At 35.0% G+C, this 15,656-nt stretch overlaps 2 protein-coding genes and 1 long non-coding RNA gene across 6 annotated transcripts; 2 read left to right on the top strand and 1 right to left on the bottom strand.

Moving 5' to 3' along the window:
* Nucleotides 1–764: 764 nt before the first annotated feature.
* LOC125201114 (isopentenyl phosphate kinase-like) lies at nt 765–7,513 on the top strand. Of its 4 annotated transcripts, XM_048099041.2 has the most exons (14): nt 766–969; nt 1,998–2,061; nt 3,641–3,789; nt 4,486–4,707; nt 4,943–5,040; nt 5,267–5,309; nt 5,753–5,814; nt 5,894–5,950; nt 6,109–6,144; nt 6,224–6,301; nt 6,742–6,808; nt 6,891–6,944; nt 7,121–7,224; nt 7,316–7,513. In XM_048099041.2, the coding sequence occupies exons 3-14, from the start codon at nt 3,714–3,716 to the stop codon at nt 7,409–7,411; spliced, it is 993 nt and encodes a 330-aa protein (XP_047954998.1). In that variant the 5' UTR covers nt 766–969; nt 1,998–2,061; nt 3,641–3,713; the 3' UTR covers nt 7,412–7,513. The 4 variants fall into 4 exon arrangements, with proteins under 4 accessions (XP_047954999.1, XP_088921491.1, XP_047954998.1 ...); XM_048099040.2 differs by lacking the exon at nt 1,998–2,061 and having other exon boundaries at nt 767–969; XM_048099042.2 differs by lacking the exons at nt 1,998–2,061; nt 3,641–3,789 and having other exon boundaries at nt 765–969.
* LOC148931555 (uncharacterized) lies at nt 6,742–8,389 on the bottom strand. The gene is made up of 2 exons (XR_016135624.1): nt 8,225–8,389; nt 6,742–7,719 (listed from the first exon to the last, which is right to left on the bottom strand). It is a non-coding gene; the product is annotated as an uncharacterized LOC148931555 (long non-coding RNA).
* Nucleotides 8,390–10,993: 2,604 nt separating this feature from the next.
* LOC125201920 (Transducin/WD40 repeat-like superfamily protein) lies at nt 10,994–14,595 on the top strand. The gene is made up of 15 exons (XM_048100217.2): nt 10,994–11,108; nt 11,214–11,326; nt 11,408–11,516; nt 11,601–11,665; nt 12,026–12,064; nt 12,330–12,426; nt 12,538–12,622; nt 12,788–12,851; nt 12,924–13,000; nt 13,087–13,165; nt 13,288–13,367; nt 13,510–13,594; nt 13,691–13,827; nt 13,913–13,961; nt 14,054–14,595. The coding sequence occupies exons 1-15, from the start codon at nt 11,042–11,044 to the stop codon at nt 14,441–14,443; spliced, it is 1,536 nt and encodes a 511-aa protein (XP_047956174.1). The 5' UTR covers nt 10,994–11,041; the 3' UTR covers nt 14,444–14,595.
* Nucleotides 14,596–15,656: the final 1,061 nt, after the last annotated feature.

Below are 15,656 nucleotides of genomic sequence, written 5' to 3'. Positions count from 1 at the left end.
CGGATCCAGGTGGGGTCGGCCGACCCCACCACCGGCCCCGGCGTGCCGCCGGAAAGCTATTTTCTTCGCTCTCCGACCCTACTGCGTTCGTGTCTTCGCCCCACCTCCCATGTATGGAGGCTGAGCATAGAGAAAGGAAGGAAGTGAGTCCGGAATATATACTACTTATATAAAGTAAATATATTTTAGTTTCTTCTAATTTAAATTTTCAACCTTATTATTCATATTTACAAGTTTTTTAATTTTTTAAAAAATTTAGGATGATACATAAAAATTACTATACATCATCGTCCCACCATAAGTGACTCGTATTCTTTTTTTGGATGTCCAACTAAAATAAGTTATTTTTTTGTTAAAATATAACATAATTTCTCTATCTTACTTTATCATCTATTTGCTCCTCTACTTTATCTGATCACCTAGTTTTATTAAATATCCACTTAAAACATTTTTCTAAAATTTCGTGTCCAAAAGAAATGTATCGATTATGCCGTGACGGGGAAAATATGTTGTTTTCAAAACATCGATACTCACAAGAGTTATTTATATTAAAGTAAGAAAGAGATAGAAAAAAGTAGTAAAGTATGGGAGATATGAGAAAAAATGGATAAAATATGTGAGAGAAACTTTCCATTTATAAAAATAAGACTATTTTTTTGGACATTTCAAAATGAAAAAAATGAGACTATTTTACATGGATTCCATGGAGGGAGTATATTTTTATAAATATATACTCCTACTTTAATAATTATTTACAAAATTTATCATCTGATTCGATTCCACTATATTTAGTTTTGGGATCCGTTGGTAAGAGGCCAAGATTGATGCCTATATAAGTTGCCATTTTTCCTCCACCACTTTGACTCCAAAAATTTCACAAAATAATCCAAGGAGCACAGCAAGGAGTGGAGGAGAAGCAAGGAAGAGTTGAGGCAGAACACCCCATCCGAGAGGATTCATCAAACATAGGTAACACCACAACCCATACCTTGCATCATGATAGGATTTCATGAGAATAAGAACTTAGAATCATAACATAGGAAGCCTCATCAATGGCAAGAGCACAAAGAGTTATGCAATAAACCTCAATGAACCAAAATAAGATATCAAGCTCACTCCTGAGCCTTCACAATCAGTCCCCACAAGTTCAGAATTTGGCAGAGGCGCGACGATTCGCCGGAGAGGCGTCGATTTTTCCGATTTTCTAATTTGGGGATTTTGGATTTTGAGAGTGAAGTATCGGTGGAGAAGAACCGATGGAGGATTTGGAATCTGGGCTTGGCTTCTTTTTAATCATATTGGGCCTTAATTGAATTGAAAGAAAAAGGGACCGTGGGTCGTCCATTTGTATTGGACTAGCTACGATCCATTTTAAATTAATTAAGAGGCTTGGCTTATTTAATAAATAGTGGGCTGTTCTTTTAATTTGGTTTCTTTAAGACTAAGGATTTAAAGTTGGGCTACAATTTAATTTAGTGGGCCAAGAGATTAATTGTTGGGCCGAGATCCTAAATATTGTTGGATTGGAATTTATTTAAGAATCGAGTTGGAGCTTGATTAATAAATTCCCGAATAAATTACTAAAGTTTCCGAAGGTGGAAAATATTGAGTTGGAGCTCGAAAAGTGATGAATTAATTTTCGAAAAATTTATTTAAATTTTGGGAAAGGAAAGTATTAAAGTGAGAGACTTGAAAGCCGCCCCGCGACGCCATGGGCGGCCTTAACATAATTCAAAGTAAATATTTAGAAAGAGATTTTCCAAGAATCCATATTTTTATTAAATAAGTGCCCGAGTTTTGTTTTTGAGAAAATAGAATTACTCCGAACTTAGTAAAGTGAATAAATAAATTCTGCAAAGTAATGAAGCCGAGGTAGGATTAAAAAAATCCTATAAGCCGAGACTAAGATATAGTTGTTATCCAATAGGATGCATGCATTCTTCTAAGGAGAAATAGTTCAAGTATTAATTAGCGTGTTACGCTATTTATTTTAAAAGAATAAATTGCTCAAGGGCAAGTGAGGTCAAAGCGAGTAATTGAATTGAAGAATAAGCATATCAGGTGTGTTTTCTGTTAAGATTACAGTTTTTAGGAAAAGTATTTTATGGGCTTTCGTAACTAAGTATTTTACGAGCTTTCTATTTAAGATATGACTGTGGGCTTTCTTTTAATATCCAGCACATTAGTGTAGATATAAATTAAATATTTACGAAATTATGAAATATCATCTTTTCTCAAAATGGAGCTATGATTCTTTTCAATTTGTTGTCATGCCATAAATGTTTGTTTTGATTAATGGAATGGAATGGAATGATGGGTGACCGTGGGAGATTACCACCTCCCCGGCACTTGACTGGAATGGAATGATGGGTGACCGTGGGAGATTACCACCTCCCCGGCACTTGTCTGGAATGGAATGATGGGTGACCGTGGGAGATTACCACCTCCCCGGCACTTGACTGGAATGGAATAGAATGGAATGATAGGTGACCGTGGGAGATTACCACCTCCCCAACACTTGACTGGAATGGAATGATGGGTGACCGTGGGAGATTACCACCTTCCTGGCACTTGAATGGAATGAAATGAATGATGAATGATGAAAGAACTTAGTCTGCAGTCGAACTTTTAGCTCACAAAAGAATTTAGTAAGCTCGGTCCTTTTAAGAAAAAACCATGTGTGTTACTGTGATGGCTTGACAACTATATAATGTATGTTTTGCTTTTCGGCACTGAGTACTCATGTACTCAGCCCTGCATGTATTTATAAATGTGCATGTTGAATGTCAAGAGAATGGAGTGATGATCGAAGTCGATGTTATTAAATAATCAAGTGGATCTTTCAATGATTCGTGTCTTCATACACGAAGTCGTTTAGTAAGGACTTATTCCACTGTGTTTTTGTGAAGAGAATTGTAGAATCTCACCATCAAACTTTGATTCATTTGATGAGATGTTTCTTCTATCTCGAGACCATGTTATCGAATATTTGGCTTCTATTTTACGATATCGTTGACTTGGCATTGGTTCATATCTCAAGTTCTAGCCCCTTTCTTTCCCGTTCTCTTTAATCCTCCATATTAGTCGTGGTTTACTCGCTTTCGCCATCCTTAGCAAAAAATGCAGTCTTGACTAACACTATTTCAAAAAAAGAAGGGGTATAATAGAAAACCAACTATTTTTGCAAGAAATGAGTTACGCTCATTTTGAGTGAATAGTGCAGGCCGGCACTCCTCGGGCCGCGCATAATTTGTTCAATGAAAGGTAAACACTATGATTTATCCCGAATTAGAGGATCATTTCTTGCCATTTATGGGAAGGTGAACATGGCCTTAGGGTTAAACTTGTCTAATGAAATTTTAGCCAATTTTGAAATAAACACACAAAATGACGAAACATTTCATTAGGTAAACAAGATGTCAAACCAACGAATAAAACGCTGAATATATTTAAACCAAACATGACAAATTGCCAAACTTAATCCGTCAAGAAATCAGTAAACTATGCCATCAAATTTTCACATAATTAAATTTGTTTTTTAAAATTGCATATGCTATTCTAATTAATTGATTAAAGTAGTATAAAAAAATCACATACTCTTATATAATTCGTTTTTCATTTGTAACGGAGTCATTTCCAGATAGAAAACCAATAATCCAAGTATTATATTCGGAGAGGAGAGGATTCTCTCTACTTGTTGAGAGCTTTATCTGATGGATCAGCGCAGCCAATCCACCACCACTAACTCCGCGGCGGATGCTAGATCACTTCACTGCATAGTCAAGCTCGGTGAGATGATTTTTTTCATGTGGATACTATCCTATAAACTTAGCTGCTATGGTTAGTTGATTAATCAATCTAAACTTTTCGATCTGTTGAATTCGATCATATCTGTGCTACTAACTCGGTTGAGATTAATTCGGTAGATGACTACGGCAATCCAATTTCACTTTGTTTGAATGATGACTAAGGTTTGAGTAGCTGCGAATTAGTATAATGAACACTACTGCTTCAGTTAAAAACCTTGAATATAACTTAAATCGTCAGCCGATTCACAAAAATGAGTTGTCTACTGATTCATAAAGGTTTTATTCAGTTGTCCATCTTTACGTGCATTTGAATAGTACTCCCTTTGTCCCAGCCGAATTGAGACGTTTTTGTTTTGACATAGGAATTTAGGTATTAGTGTTAAGTTAACTAAATTATTAATAGTAAAGTACGAGAGATAATAAAGTAAGAAAGGGAAAGAGAGAATAAAGTTAGAGTTAGAATAAAGTAAGAAAGAGAAAGAAAGAATAAAGTAAGAGACATGAAGATAAAGTAGGAGAGAGGAGTGAGTTAATTACTGCCAAAAGAAGAAATGTTTCACTTAGGTTCAGACGTACCAAAAAAGAAAACGTCTCACTTAGGCTAAGACGGAGGGAGTACTAGTTTTCCAATTATAATTTCGTTTAGTTGATGCAATGTTATTTTTTTTACACGCAGGAGGTTCTGCAATTACCTGTAAAAATGAGTTGGAGACAATCAATGAGGACAATCTTAGCATTGTTTCATCACAACTGAGGCAAGGAATGATTTCAGAGCCATGTCATGGTATGGATTGGAGCAGGAGGCCTGGATCCACGAATATCCAAACTGTAGTTGATAAATTTGATGATGAACTAGAATCATCACAATGCAAACGACTTATAGTTGTCCATGGCGCAGGTTCACATTTTGAGCTTGCTTTTTCATACCTTTTGATTGAAAATGTTTGCTTTGAATTATAGTATATCATTTCCAGTAGGTGAATGTGGGTGAATAATGCAATCACCTTAATTAAAGTATATGAGTTTGTTTTTGTTGTTATTTTTACTTGATCTGTCTTGTTCCACTGGTTGAATTGAATTGGAGACATGAGACCGCTTCTTCGTGCACCTTTGTTGTCACTTATAATCTCCAGGTTCTTTTGGCCACTTTCAAGCAAGCAGATCGGGAGTTCATAAGGGAGGACTAAACAAACCTCTTGTCAAGGCTGGTTTTGTTGCAACAAGGATATCAGTAAGACATAATGCTGTCATTTTTCTACTTTGTCTAGTTCAGATTTTTCCTGTTATGGCCTTGTCTTGTTCCAATTTTTGTGGGAGTGAGAATGATGAAAACATGATGCATTGACATATTATCTGCTCTTAGAGGATACTATGATAAACTGGCTGTGGTTCTTTCCTTTTTTGTGTTGTTCATAATTTAGTCTTATTTTTAATCTCATATTTTCTTCTATTTTCAGGTCAATACCCTTAATCTTGAAATTGTCAGAGCACTAGCAAAAGGTATGAATTGGTTGGTCTTCTTAAAAAACTTTTGGACCACTATTATTTTTCAATCCTTGATGAATAATTGATCTAGTAGGCATATTATACTACTACTACTAACTCCATCTTTGAAAAATAGAAACTTTTGAAACAGGACGGGTTTATTGCACAATGATAAAATAAGAGAGAAGAATTGATAAAGTAAGCGAAGGGGGAGAAAAATGAGTAAAGTAAAAGAGAGGAAGAGAAAAAGTAGTGGAAATAGAGTTAAAGGAGTGTGGGGTTCACTTCCTAAAATAGAAAGTTTAGAAAGTTTCTACTTTTAAGAGATGACCCAAAATGGAAATAGTTTCTATTTTTAAGAGACGGAGGTAGTATTGAATAGGCTGACCCTTATTTTCTTTCAAGCTCCTCCTATGTTTGCAATTTTGACATGCTATGTGTGTTGATCTTTCCTACAGAAGGTATTCCTTCTATAGGAATGTCTCCATTTTCATGTGGCTGGTCAACTTGCGAAAGAAATGTAAGTCATCCAACAATTACCAGTTTATCAATTTATTTTCTCACTGTGACTTTGAAATTGACCCCTTTAGCATTCACAGATTGCTATGGCAGATACATCAACAGTGGTTAAAGCGTTAGACGCTGGATTTGTACCTGTGAGTTTTAATCATTACTAGTGCATATGGAATTGCTATGAAAAACTTATGAATGTCCACCTTCAAACTGTCCTAATTCTGTTCTGTGGCCATTGTTTGGTACACTCCCTTGATCTGAGGTGAAATCTAGAACTTATGGCTGCTTAACAATATTTCAGGTTTTGCATGGTGATGCTGTTCTGGATACTTCATTGGTTTGATATTACTGTATATTCTTGAGTCAAGTTTCTGGATGTTGAGACACATCTGCTAATTCATTCTAATCTTTGACAGGGTTGCACTATATTAAGCGGAGACGTAATTATAAGTCATCTGGCAGAACACTTGAGACCTGACTACGTTGTGTTTCTTGTATCCACAGCTGATCTATGGTTCTCTGATCGCTATTATCTATGCTTTATCTCGTTAACACAATCACATTAGACTAGATTGACCACATATCTTTCTTTAAGGCCAGGATATATCTATGAACATGTCAATTCTAGTGTGGGTTGAGCCCAACTTCAAACTGCTCATTACCTCTCATATATTTGGATTCTGGACCTTTAAGAGGATATAAGCACTCGGATATAGACACACCAGGATGGTGACACTTTCATTAGTTGTTCTTTTTTGCATTTCGTCTTTGGGTATGAGAAAGCAGGATCCTGGATCTGTTCTCCATAGGAGCTAAATCTCTTAATTTTAGAAATATTCAAGGTTTTGTTAGTGTTTATATATCACATGTGATTAAATCCTCAACTTCGTTGAAAAAACATTATATGTTTATCCTATACACTTGTCGCATTTAGACAGATGTTTCTGGGGTGTATGACCGTCCACCTACAGAACCGGGGGCAGTGCTTCTCAGGGAAATTGGTGAGTCTGATTGTAGTGCCATAACTCCTCGTACTGGGTCGAGTATCTTCTCATGTCAGCTTCACTCACTCTTATACTGCAGTTGTGCACGAAGATGGGAGTTGGTCGGTGCTGCAACCTAAACTGCAAGACGAAGGTGAGTGCAGAAATATAAATGAAACAGTAACTTGGTCCTAATAGATGCCAAGCCACTCCGTGTATGAAGGCTTCAAAATCCTTCATAAACCCCTCTTTGTATGAATCATTGTAACTTTAGATAACACTAACAAGAAATAACTTTATTTTTTAACTCGAGCAATGTATTTTCAACAGTTGAAATAACAGTTGCAGCACATGATACAACTGGAGGCATGGTCACCAAAATAACAGAAGCTGCTATGATTGCCAAATTGGGAATCGATGTCTACATAGTGAAGGTAATTTACTCAAACCAGTGTTTGTTTCTCTTGTATATTACGTTTTCCTTGTATACTACAAACCAACATGCTTGCCTGTCCGGCCACGCAGGCAGCAACGGAGCACTCAGCAAGGGCTCTAAAAGGACCACTCCCACATAATATACCCGATGACTGGCTGGGGACAGTCATCCGCCTCGCCCACTAGATTAGAAACAAAAAATGGCCCTCGAATCATCAAGGCGTGTCACTTGAATCTTTGCTTGTTAAAACCATTTTATATTCATGAGAATCTTCAATCTTTGCATTCTTTGAAGCTATTTCCGAATACGTGAGGAGTTTTAAATCGACAAAGTGGAAACAATCTAGATTTTCTCACCTTAAATTGAGTCTAAACACCTCATTACTCTGTTGAGTGGCCTAAAGTAGTGATGTTCTGCCTGAGTTCATCATCCGCTCGACCAAGTGACTGGTTGGTAAACACCCCACTCAGGCGAGTGCATTGTTGTGCGTCATCTGGATGCAAAACACAACCAAGAGGATGGTCAAATTAATTCCCATTCTATCGAGTGCAGCTTACTCATGCCACTCGTTGAATGAGATGTTTTACCCACTCGTCAACCCAAACCTTCCTCTTATCCTTGTCCCTAACCCTCAATAATAAACATGGCAGCAATTCAAAGGTGACAAAAATGGAAAGAGGAAATGAAACACAATTGCGACCTAGGCAATCCTTATAACAGACACAAACCATCAATAATCCAGTCTGAAGCACCCAGAATAAAAAGATGGTAAATGGTCCTCCCATCATTTACTAAACTATAATTATCATATCATATCATATCATATCATATCATATCATATCAATCCCAAACTACTTGGAGAGCATTAATCTGCTCCTCCCCCATGGCAGACATAACACCCACAACGAGATCCATATATCCTTGTTCAACAAGACGTGAGACCGTAAATTCCTACTTTAAAAGGAAAGAAAGACACATTGTCAGAAAAGCTGCTTCACCTGAGATCATCTTTGGTGTTGCCATTATCAGTCAGCAAGCTCACCTATGGATACATTTATTATATCACTCTACGTAAAGCTATTCAAACTTAGGAATCAACGTAAACTAGAAACATACAAATCCAACCTGGAGAGAAAAACAAATATAAGCTTTTCATCACATGGAAAAAGACGTACATTTAGTTCACATTTCATAACAAGAATAGAATATCCATAAGGAACGATATCCTCGAGCTTCTTCAACAAAGTCACATATGGCGTGGCCGTGCTTTCCAGTTTTCGAAGTTGAAACCTCAACAACATGTGATGTGTTCAGATCGGCAATTGAAATTTCAAATAAAAGCATTTATGCTTTTCCTAATCATAATGAATCTCACCAAAATTGTTACTTTTATCAGCTCAAATACTTTGCAGGGGCAAAATTGAATAAAGCACAAATAGATGTTAAAGGATATTAATGTCACAAAAATTGTTGCTTTTATTGGCTCAAATATTTTGTCAAAACCCTTTCCCCTTTGGAGAAGGGTTTTTCATGAAAAGAAGAGTATTTGAGAAGGTATTATACTTTGGCCATGTTTGGTTGACGGGAAAGTAAGTTGGCAAGGAAAATGATTTCTGGAAAAATGAATCCCGGAAATATGATTTCTAGTAACTATATTTTCCTGTGTTTGAAAAATATCAAAATTTTAAATTTATATTTAATTTAAACACCAAACTAAAAATATACTTATTATTATTTATTTATAAAAAGGAATGATAATATAAATTTTTTACTAAATTATTAATTATAAATAATAATTATTATATTTATTATTACAATGGATAGTTTAAATATGGATTATCCATCATAATATACAATAATATAATTATAATTATAGTATGAAATATTATACTTATTTTGTAATGATAATAATAATAATTAGTATTATAATTATAATATTTACAGATATTACAACTAAATAATTTAATAAATTAAAATTTTACTATGACTCTATTGATTAATTATTAATTTATAAAAATAATTACTCCCTCCGTCCCACGTTACTTGAGGGGTTTCTTTTCGGCACAGGATTTAAAAAATTTGCGTTTAGTGAGTTAAATAAAGTAGAAGAGGGAATAAAGTAAGAGAGAGGAGGGAGGGTAAAGTAAAAGAAAGAATAAAGTAGGTGTGATTGGACGTTTTGTTTTTAGGCAAAAAGAGAAATGACTCAAATAACTTGGGATAACTCAAAATGGAATACAACTCAAGTAACTTGGAACGGATGGAGTATTATTATTTATTATACGAGTATATTATATAATTATATTTTAATAATTTAATAAATTATGAATTATTATAAAATATAGTTATAATTATGATAATTTTAACCATAGTTATTTATTATACTGAAATTAAGTATGATTTATAATTTTAAATTATTTTTAAAACATTCTAATTATTATTATTATAATAATAAAAATAAAACCATACTAAATCGCATTAAACATGTAAGAATCCTAAAACTGGAAAAAAAGAATACCTAAGAAAAGTTAGGATTCAAAATCCTGAAAAGTTATACTAATTTTCCTTGTTCTCGGATTCTGATTACTTTCCCAGTTTGATTAAAATACCGAAACAAACACAGTAATTTAAAATTTAAGGAATCAAGATTCTGGCAACCAAACATGGTTTTTTAATATTTTTTTTACTATTATTTTATTTTTAAAAAATAATTTACCTTTCTATATACCGTCTCCCTTTGGAATGTGTTACTTTTTAGATGAGTATATTTCATTTTTTAAGAAGGTAAATACATAATACTATATTTTCTATATACCTTCTCCCCTTGAAGATGCTCTCAGGGCAGTGAAGCATATTGCTTCTGTTGTACTAAGTAGTAATTATAAATGTTGATTTAAACTTGGATGCTTTGAAATATGAGAGCCTTACATAATAGAAGATTTTATTTATTATTTGTCTATGTTCTAGTTGAAATGAATACCTTCTGCTTACAATGTAAAACGTGGTAGATCATGTGCATTTAAATTGTGAAGTTAAGACATGGTTTAATAAAACTATGAGAGTTTGTAACTTTGTATAAGTCTGAATAAATATAATTTTAAATTTAAGGATAAAAGTTGTGCTCATGCTGTGTTTCGAGCGATTGATAAAAGAGATGAAAAAGATGAAATTTGGGAAGAAGAACGATGGTAGGGAAGAAACACAAAGGATCTCCTATTTCAACACATTATTTTATTGTGTTGTGAGTGTTGGAATATGAATTAAGTAGGAGTGGTGGAATAGGAGATCCGCATTGGAGAAGAAAGAAGAAGAGAGAATAGAGATATAACTTAGGTGGAATTTATTCTTGTTAGTTTTTAATTAATAATATCAAAATTACGTAGTTTTGATGTGCCATGTAAGTTTTAATTTACCTCATCAGCTTTGATTTTTGGTTTAGGAAAATACCAGAAAAAATTAAAGTTCATGTATTTACATTCAAAAAATAAAATTTGAAAGAAAAAATAAAAAAAATGTTGAAACTTGATGTATTTAAATGCAAATAACCCATTTGTAATTAAGTAGAAAAATCTCTATCTTTGGATGATGAGACTAAGTGATGAACGCTTTCAAAATAGACATGATCATCTAATTTTAACATATTGAATAGATATTTATGAAAATATGATTTGACGAAAACACCCTGCTGCGACATTACCGCCAATTACATGAAGGCAAAAAATTTAAAGATTTCCCGCTTCACAACCTCCCGCCAAATTAAACCCTCATTAAAACTCCGCTAAATCCTCACCACGCTGCTTCGAATTCCAGCAGAAATGGAGACCTCCAGATCTCAATCATTTTTCCTAGACTTGAAGCTTAGAGAAGTCAATGGATTCCGAGGTATAGTTCAACTAATTCTTGTTAAAATTTTTTCAGAGAAATCAATATCAATACGGTTCTGTTATACTATTACTGTGATTTTGATTAAGCTTTCTGCAATATCAGTAAGAAAGCGGCCGTATATCGGAAACGATTCGCTAGGTTTTGACCCAATCGGAGCTGTAGCGATCGAGCACGATGGCGAGCCTTCGCCCCCAATGGCTCTGTCTTTCTGCAAGGTTAATTTTAACATTTTTTTTCCAAATGTTGTTTCAGCTGAAAGCTCATTTTAGCTTATACGCAATTTCCGTGTTGTTTAGACCAGCAAAAATGCGCATATTCTTGCTCTAGCCGATGAAGCGGGGTATGTCACATTGACTGATACGAGGAAGAAATTATTGGATAATGCTTCGTTCCAAGAGAATGCAGGCATGCGAGATCTCTCAAAATTAAGTTATCGTTTTTGGACTCCGTTCTGAATTTCAATTTTCCCATTTTGTAATGATTTCGCAGAGAAGTCTAAGGTGACTGAGTGGGTAGCTCACGAAAATGCTGTATTTGACTTATGCTGGATTAAGGTATGCTTAGCTTTCCAACTTTGGACTTGTTTCGTAAAACCTGTGAAGTAGATATGCATCATTTTTAAAGATGTAGGCACTGACTATTTAAGTTGCTGGCCTATGCTGTTGAGTATCTTTCTAGACTTTCTTGAATAGTCCTTCTGAAGTTGTTTAATCTCAAGACGTGTGAACTCAACTAGGAATGCTTATTACTCATGATTTAAACTTGTGAACTCAACTAGGAACTCATAAAAAATATGATCTTCAATCATGATTTAGATTTTGAAATAATAAATATACTAATTGTAACTTCTCCTGCATATGTTCCTTGGTAAACTTGCTTTCATTGTGACAGCAGTCTAAATTGAATTTCTGCAGGATGATGCAAATATGTTAACCGCCTCTGGAGATCAAAGTGTAAGTCACCCTTCTCTTTAAGAAGACAATTCTCCTCTCTGCCAATATCACTTATGAATCCTAGAGATTGCACACAATGTTGGGAATCCCTGTTTTGATTTGTTTTATGTCTAACCTTCTCCTCACCCCTCATAAGTTAGTTACAGCACAAAGATTTGACAATTCATGATAAAGTTTCATTCAGATTGAGACTGTTGAAGCTTAATGATCTATTTTGTTCTAAAATATATTTAAGATGGTAACACATCAATCCAACTTTTGGCAGATTAAGATTTGGGACACACAAGAGCGTAAGTGCATAAGAGCTTTGCTGGGACACACTGGAAGTATTAAGTCCATCAGCTGCCACCCTAGTAATCAGGGTGAGTTCATGAGTTCCATAGTTACTATTTATTGTTCTGAAGGTCCCTTTCTTTTATTCTGATTCCTTCAGTTTGAGAAAATCTTACTCAATGTCTTGTCCTCCCTCACAGAGTTAGTTGTCTCTGGTTCAAGAGATGGATCGTTTGCTGTATGGGATACCAGATGCTCCAAGAGTGTCCACAATTCACGTGTACAGTAAGTTTCTGTGCATATAGAATCCGTAAATATTTATTACTTTATTTTACAGCTAGCTTACACAGTCACATGTGAATTCATCAGCAAAATAAGAAAAATATGTAGTACATGTTATCAGTATGATTAGTAGACTCTAACCCATTGGTCTTGGTGCTGATATTTTAGGCCTTTATCTATAGTGCAAGAAGCACATACTTCTTCAGGTCGAAGACGCTGCAGACGTGGAAAGGTTTGTGTTTTCATTAGTTTACTTATTTATCCATTTAGCAAGCATTTTGAATGTGATCTAAAATATTTTCAGGCTGAATCTATGAGTATCACATCAGTGCTTTATCTCAAAGATGAAGTTTCTCTTGCGACTGCTGGAGCAGTTGACAGGTGTGTGACAATGCTACAGATACTCACATCTGTAACTCATTTAAGTTATAGTCCATCATAGGCTGATTTGTTTTTCTATTATTTAGTATAATTAAGTTCTGGGACACACGGTATCTCAAAGCTCCAGTTACTCAAGCATGTCCAAAGTCAGAATCATCAACTGAGGTAAATACCTAAAATTTCTGTTCAATGGTGGTTGCTTATGCAGTAAACCTAAGTGAAACATGGTGTATCAATTATCATCAGAGTTTTTAAAGGACTAAAAGGAGCAAATTGTTATTTTGTAGGAAAAGAGATTACATGGCATATCTAGCCTGTCTCAAGATTTAAACGGGATGTTTATCACTGCCTCGTGCATGGATCACAGGTGAATTTCGTATTGAATCCTAAGCTTTCATAGTTAATTTGTAAGGTACTAATCATATTCTGATTGAATTCAAATATGACCGGAGGAAACTAATGAAAATATCAAATGTGAAGCTTGACATAAATCTATTTGTTATTTTCAGGGTTTACCTATATAATGTGCTTCAGCTTGAGAAGGGCCCAATAAAAACGTTTTCTGGAGGCCGAACTGAGTCGTTCTTTGTGAAAGTATAAATCTTTGCTATGTTCAATGTAGTTCAGGTGCTCAATATAATTATTCAATCAGCCTTGGCAGCTTCATATATAAATTTTCCTTCGTTACAGTCAGCGATCAGCCCTGATGCAGCTCACATACTCAGTGGTTCTAGTGATGGGAATGCCTACATATGGCAGGTGGACAAACCCCAGATGGATCCTATTGTTTTGAAAAGCCATGACGGAGAAGTCACAGCAGTAAACTGGTTTGTCCTCCAAGAAACATTTATTTTTCAAATTATTGACTTGGTACTACTACACATATTCTAACCAAGACTCTGGTATGTGCAGGTGTCCATCAGAGATGGGCAAAGTGGCAACTTGCTCAGACGATTTCACAGTAAGCCTCTTAGACTTGTAGTCGAAATAGTTTTAGATCACTTTGCTACATTCTTAAAGCATAAACTTACATAATTTCATGCAACCTCTTAGGTTCGTCTTTGGAACATCCAAAGCAGTTGCTATTCAAATATGCGATCTCCTTCGTCACTGAGAAAGAGAGTCCGGGCTCTTCCAAGAGTGGAGAGGCGAAAACTGTTTGCAGATGAGCCATCAAACTCAAAAAGCAACGAAGACACCAACTCCCGTACTCCCATAACAATGCCAGAAATGAGGACACCAGAATCCCAGAAGAAGTTGTCCTTTAGTTTTGAAGTGAAACAGGATTTAGTGAGAACTCCAGAAGCTGAAACCAGAAGCCCTTCTTCAGTTCTAAACCCTCCTTCCTCGCTGAAAAGGAAAACCATCCGAGACTATTTTCCTGTTCCTTTTAACAAACTCTCTACTGCTAAGTCGAGCTCTCCAGAGTGCACTGATCAATAACGACTATAGGGGATGTAAAATTGTTTAATATACATGTATATGTCAAGAAGGAATCACATTGAACTTGTACTCTTAGAGAGGGTGAGAACTATATAAATCCTCTTCTGAATTCTGTAACAAATGAAATTGAACTCAGATTGAACATTTTGAAATCTTTGTAAGGTGCTAGTGAATGGTTGCTTCTCCCCAGTTTATTAGAGGGATTGGGTCATCATGCATGTGTGACATTTTCCGATAGTGCACATACGACCATCTCTGCCAATTGTGTGTCTCGTTCTGCACGTGTGTGGAAGCGTGTGGCTCGTCCTTGAAATAAATGACTATTTCCTTTTTTATTACTCCACAATCCACTCCTTAAAATACCCCATCATTGTCTCCCTCACTTCAGTTATACCTCAAACAAAATCATATTTTTCTCAATTTTCTTCCATTTGTATTTTGAATTCGTGCATTAGTCTCAAGTTTCTCTGTTGGATTAGAACAAACAATTACAACAATGGATATGATAAGTGGCTATTACAAGACTTCGATTCAAACAATCTGCATTTATTTCTTGTTGGTTTCCCAGTGAAGTTAGTTGGCCTGTATTTTCTCTGTACAAAATAAGTTTGATATAAAATGTAGCTAGTTTATTTACCTTGTTGTTCATCTCATGTTTGCAAATGCTGATTCTTATAAATGATGAATAAATTAATTCATTTTACTTAAAAATAATGGATTGTTCCTTAGACCAAGCAACCTGGTCATAAGGAGTACTTGCTTTTTTTCACAAGTAAAAATGTTAAAAGCTTAATTTCATAATAACAAATTGACTGAGTTACTTAAATTCGTTTTATGATGGAGTTCAATTTAATTGTATGAGATTTGGAAGCACTTGCTAAAACAATCATTACGAACTATTTGATGTTTTCATGAATATTCGAGAGTAGTAGATAACAATACAAAGCCAACAGATAATAAAATACAAACGAGCTCAAATGGCAGAAGCTACAGTATAGATTTCAGCAAATGACAATTATTGATCCATCTTCTATTGGCTAATCTCATGTATAAGCTTCTGAAGGGCGTCGCTTGAAAAGGAATATACAAGCCGTCTTCGCCATCTGAGTTTCTTCTCGTCTTCACCAATTCATGATCCTTGAATTCTGTGAGATGAGCATTTAGAGTAATTTGGCTACTCACTAGAAAACGCTCTCGACATACTGTGTATAAA

Source organism: Salvia hispanica, chromosome 2, assembly GCF_029641045.1.
Source record: "Salvia hispanica isolate PSC_SH4W2 chromosome 2, Shi_PSC_v1, whole genome shotgun sequence".
In the NCBI taxonomy this organism is placed as follows: domain Eukaryota; kingdom Viridiplantae; phylum Streptophyta; class Magnoliopsida; order Lamiales; family Lamiaceae; genus Salvia; species Salvia hispanica.
The sequence above is the reverse complement of the archived record's forward strand: the minus strand, read 5'-3'. Positions and strand labels throughout refer to the sequence as shown.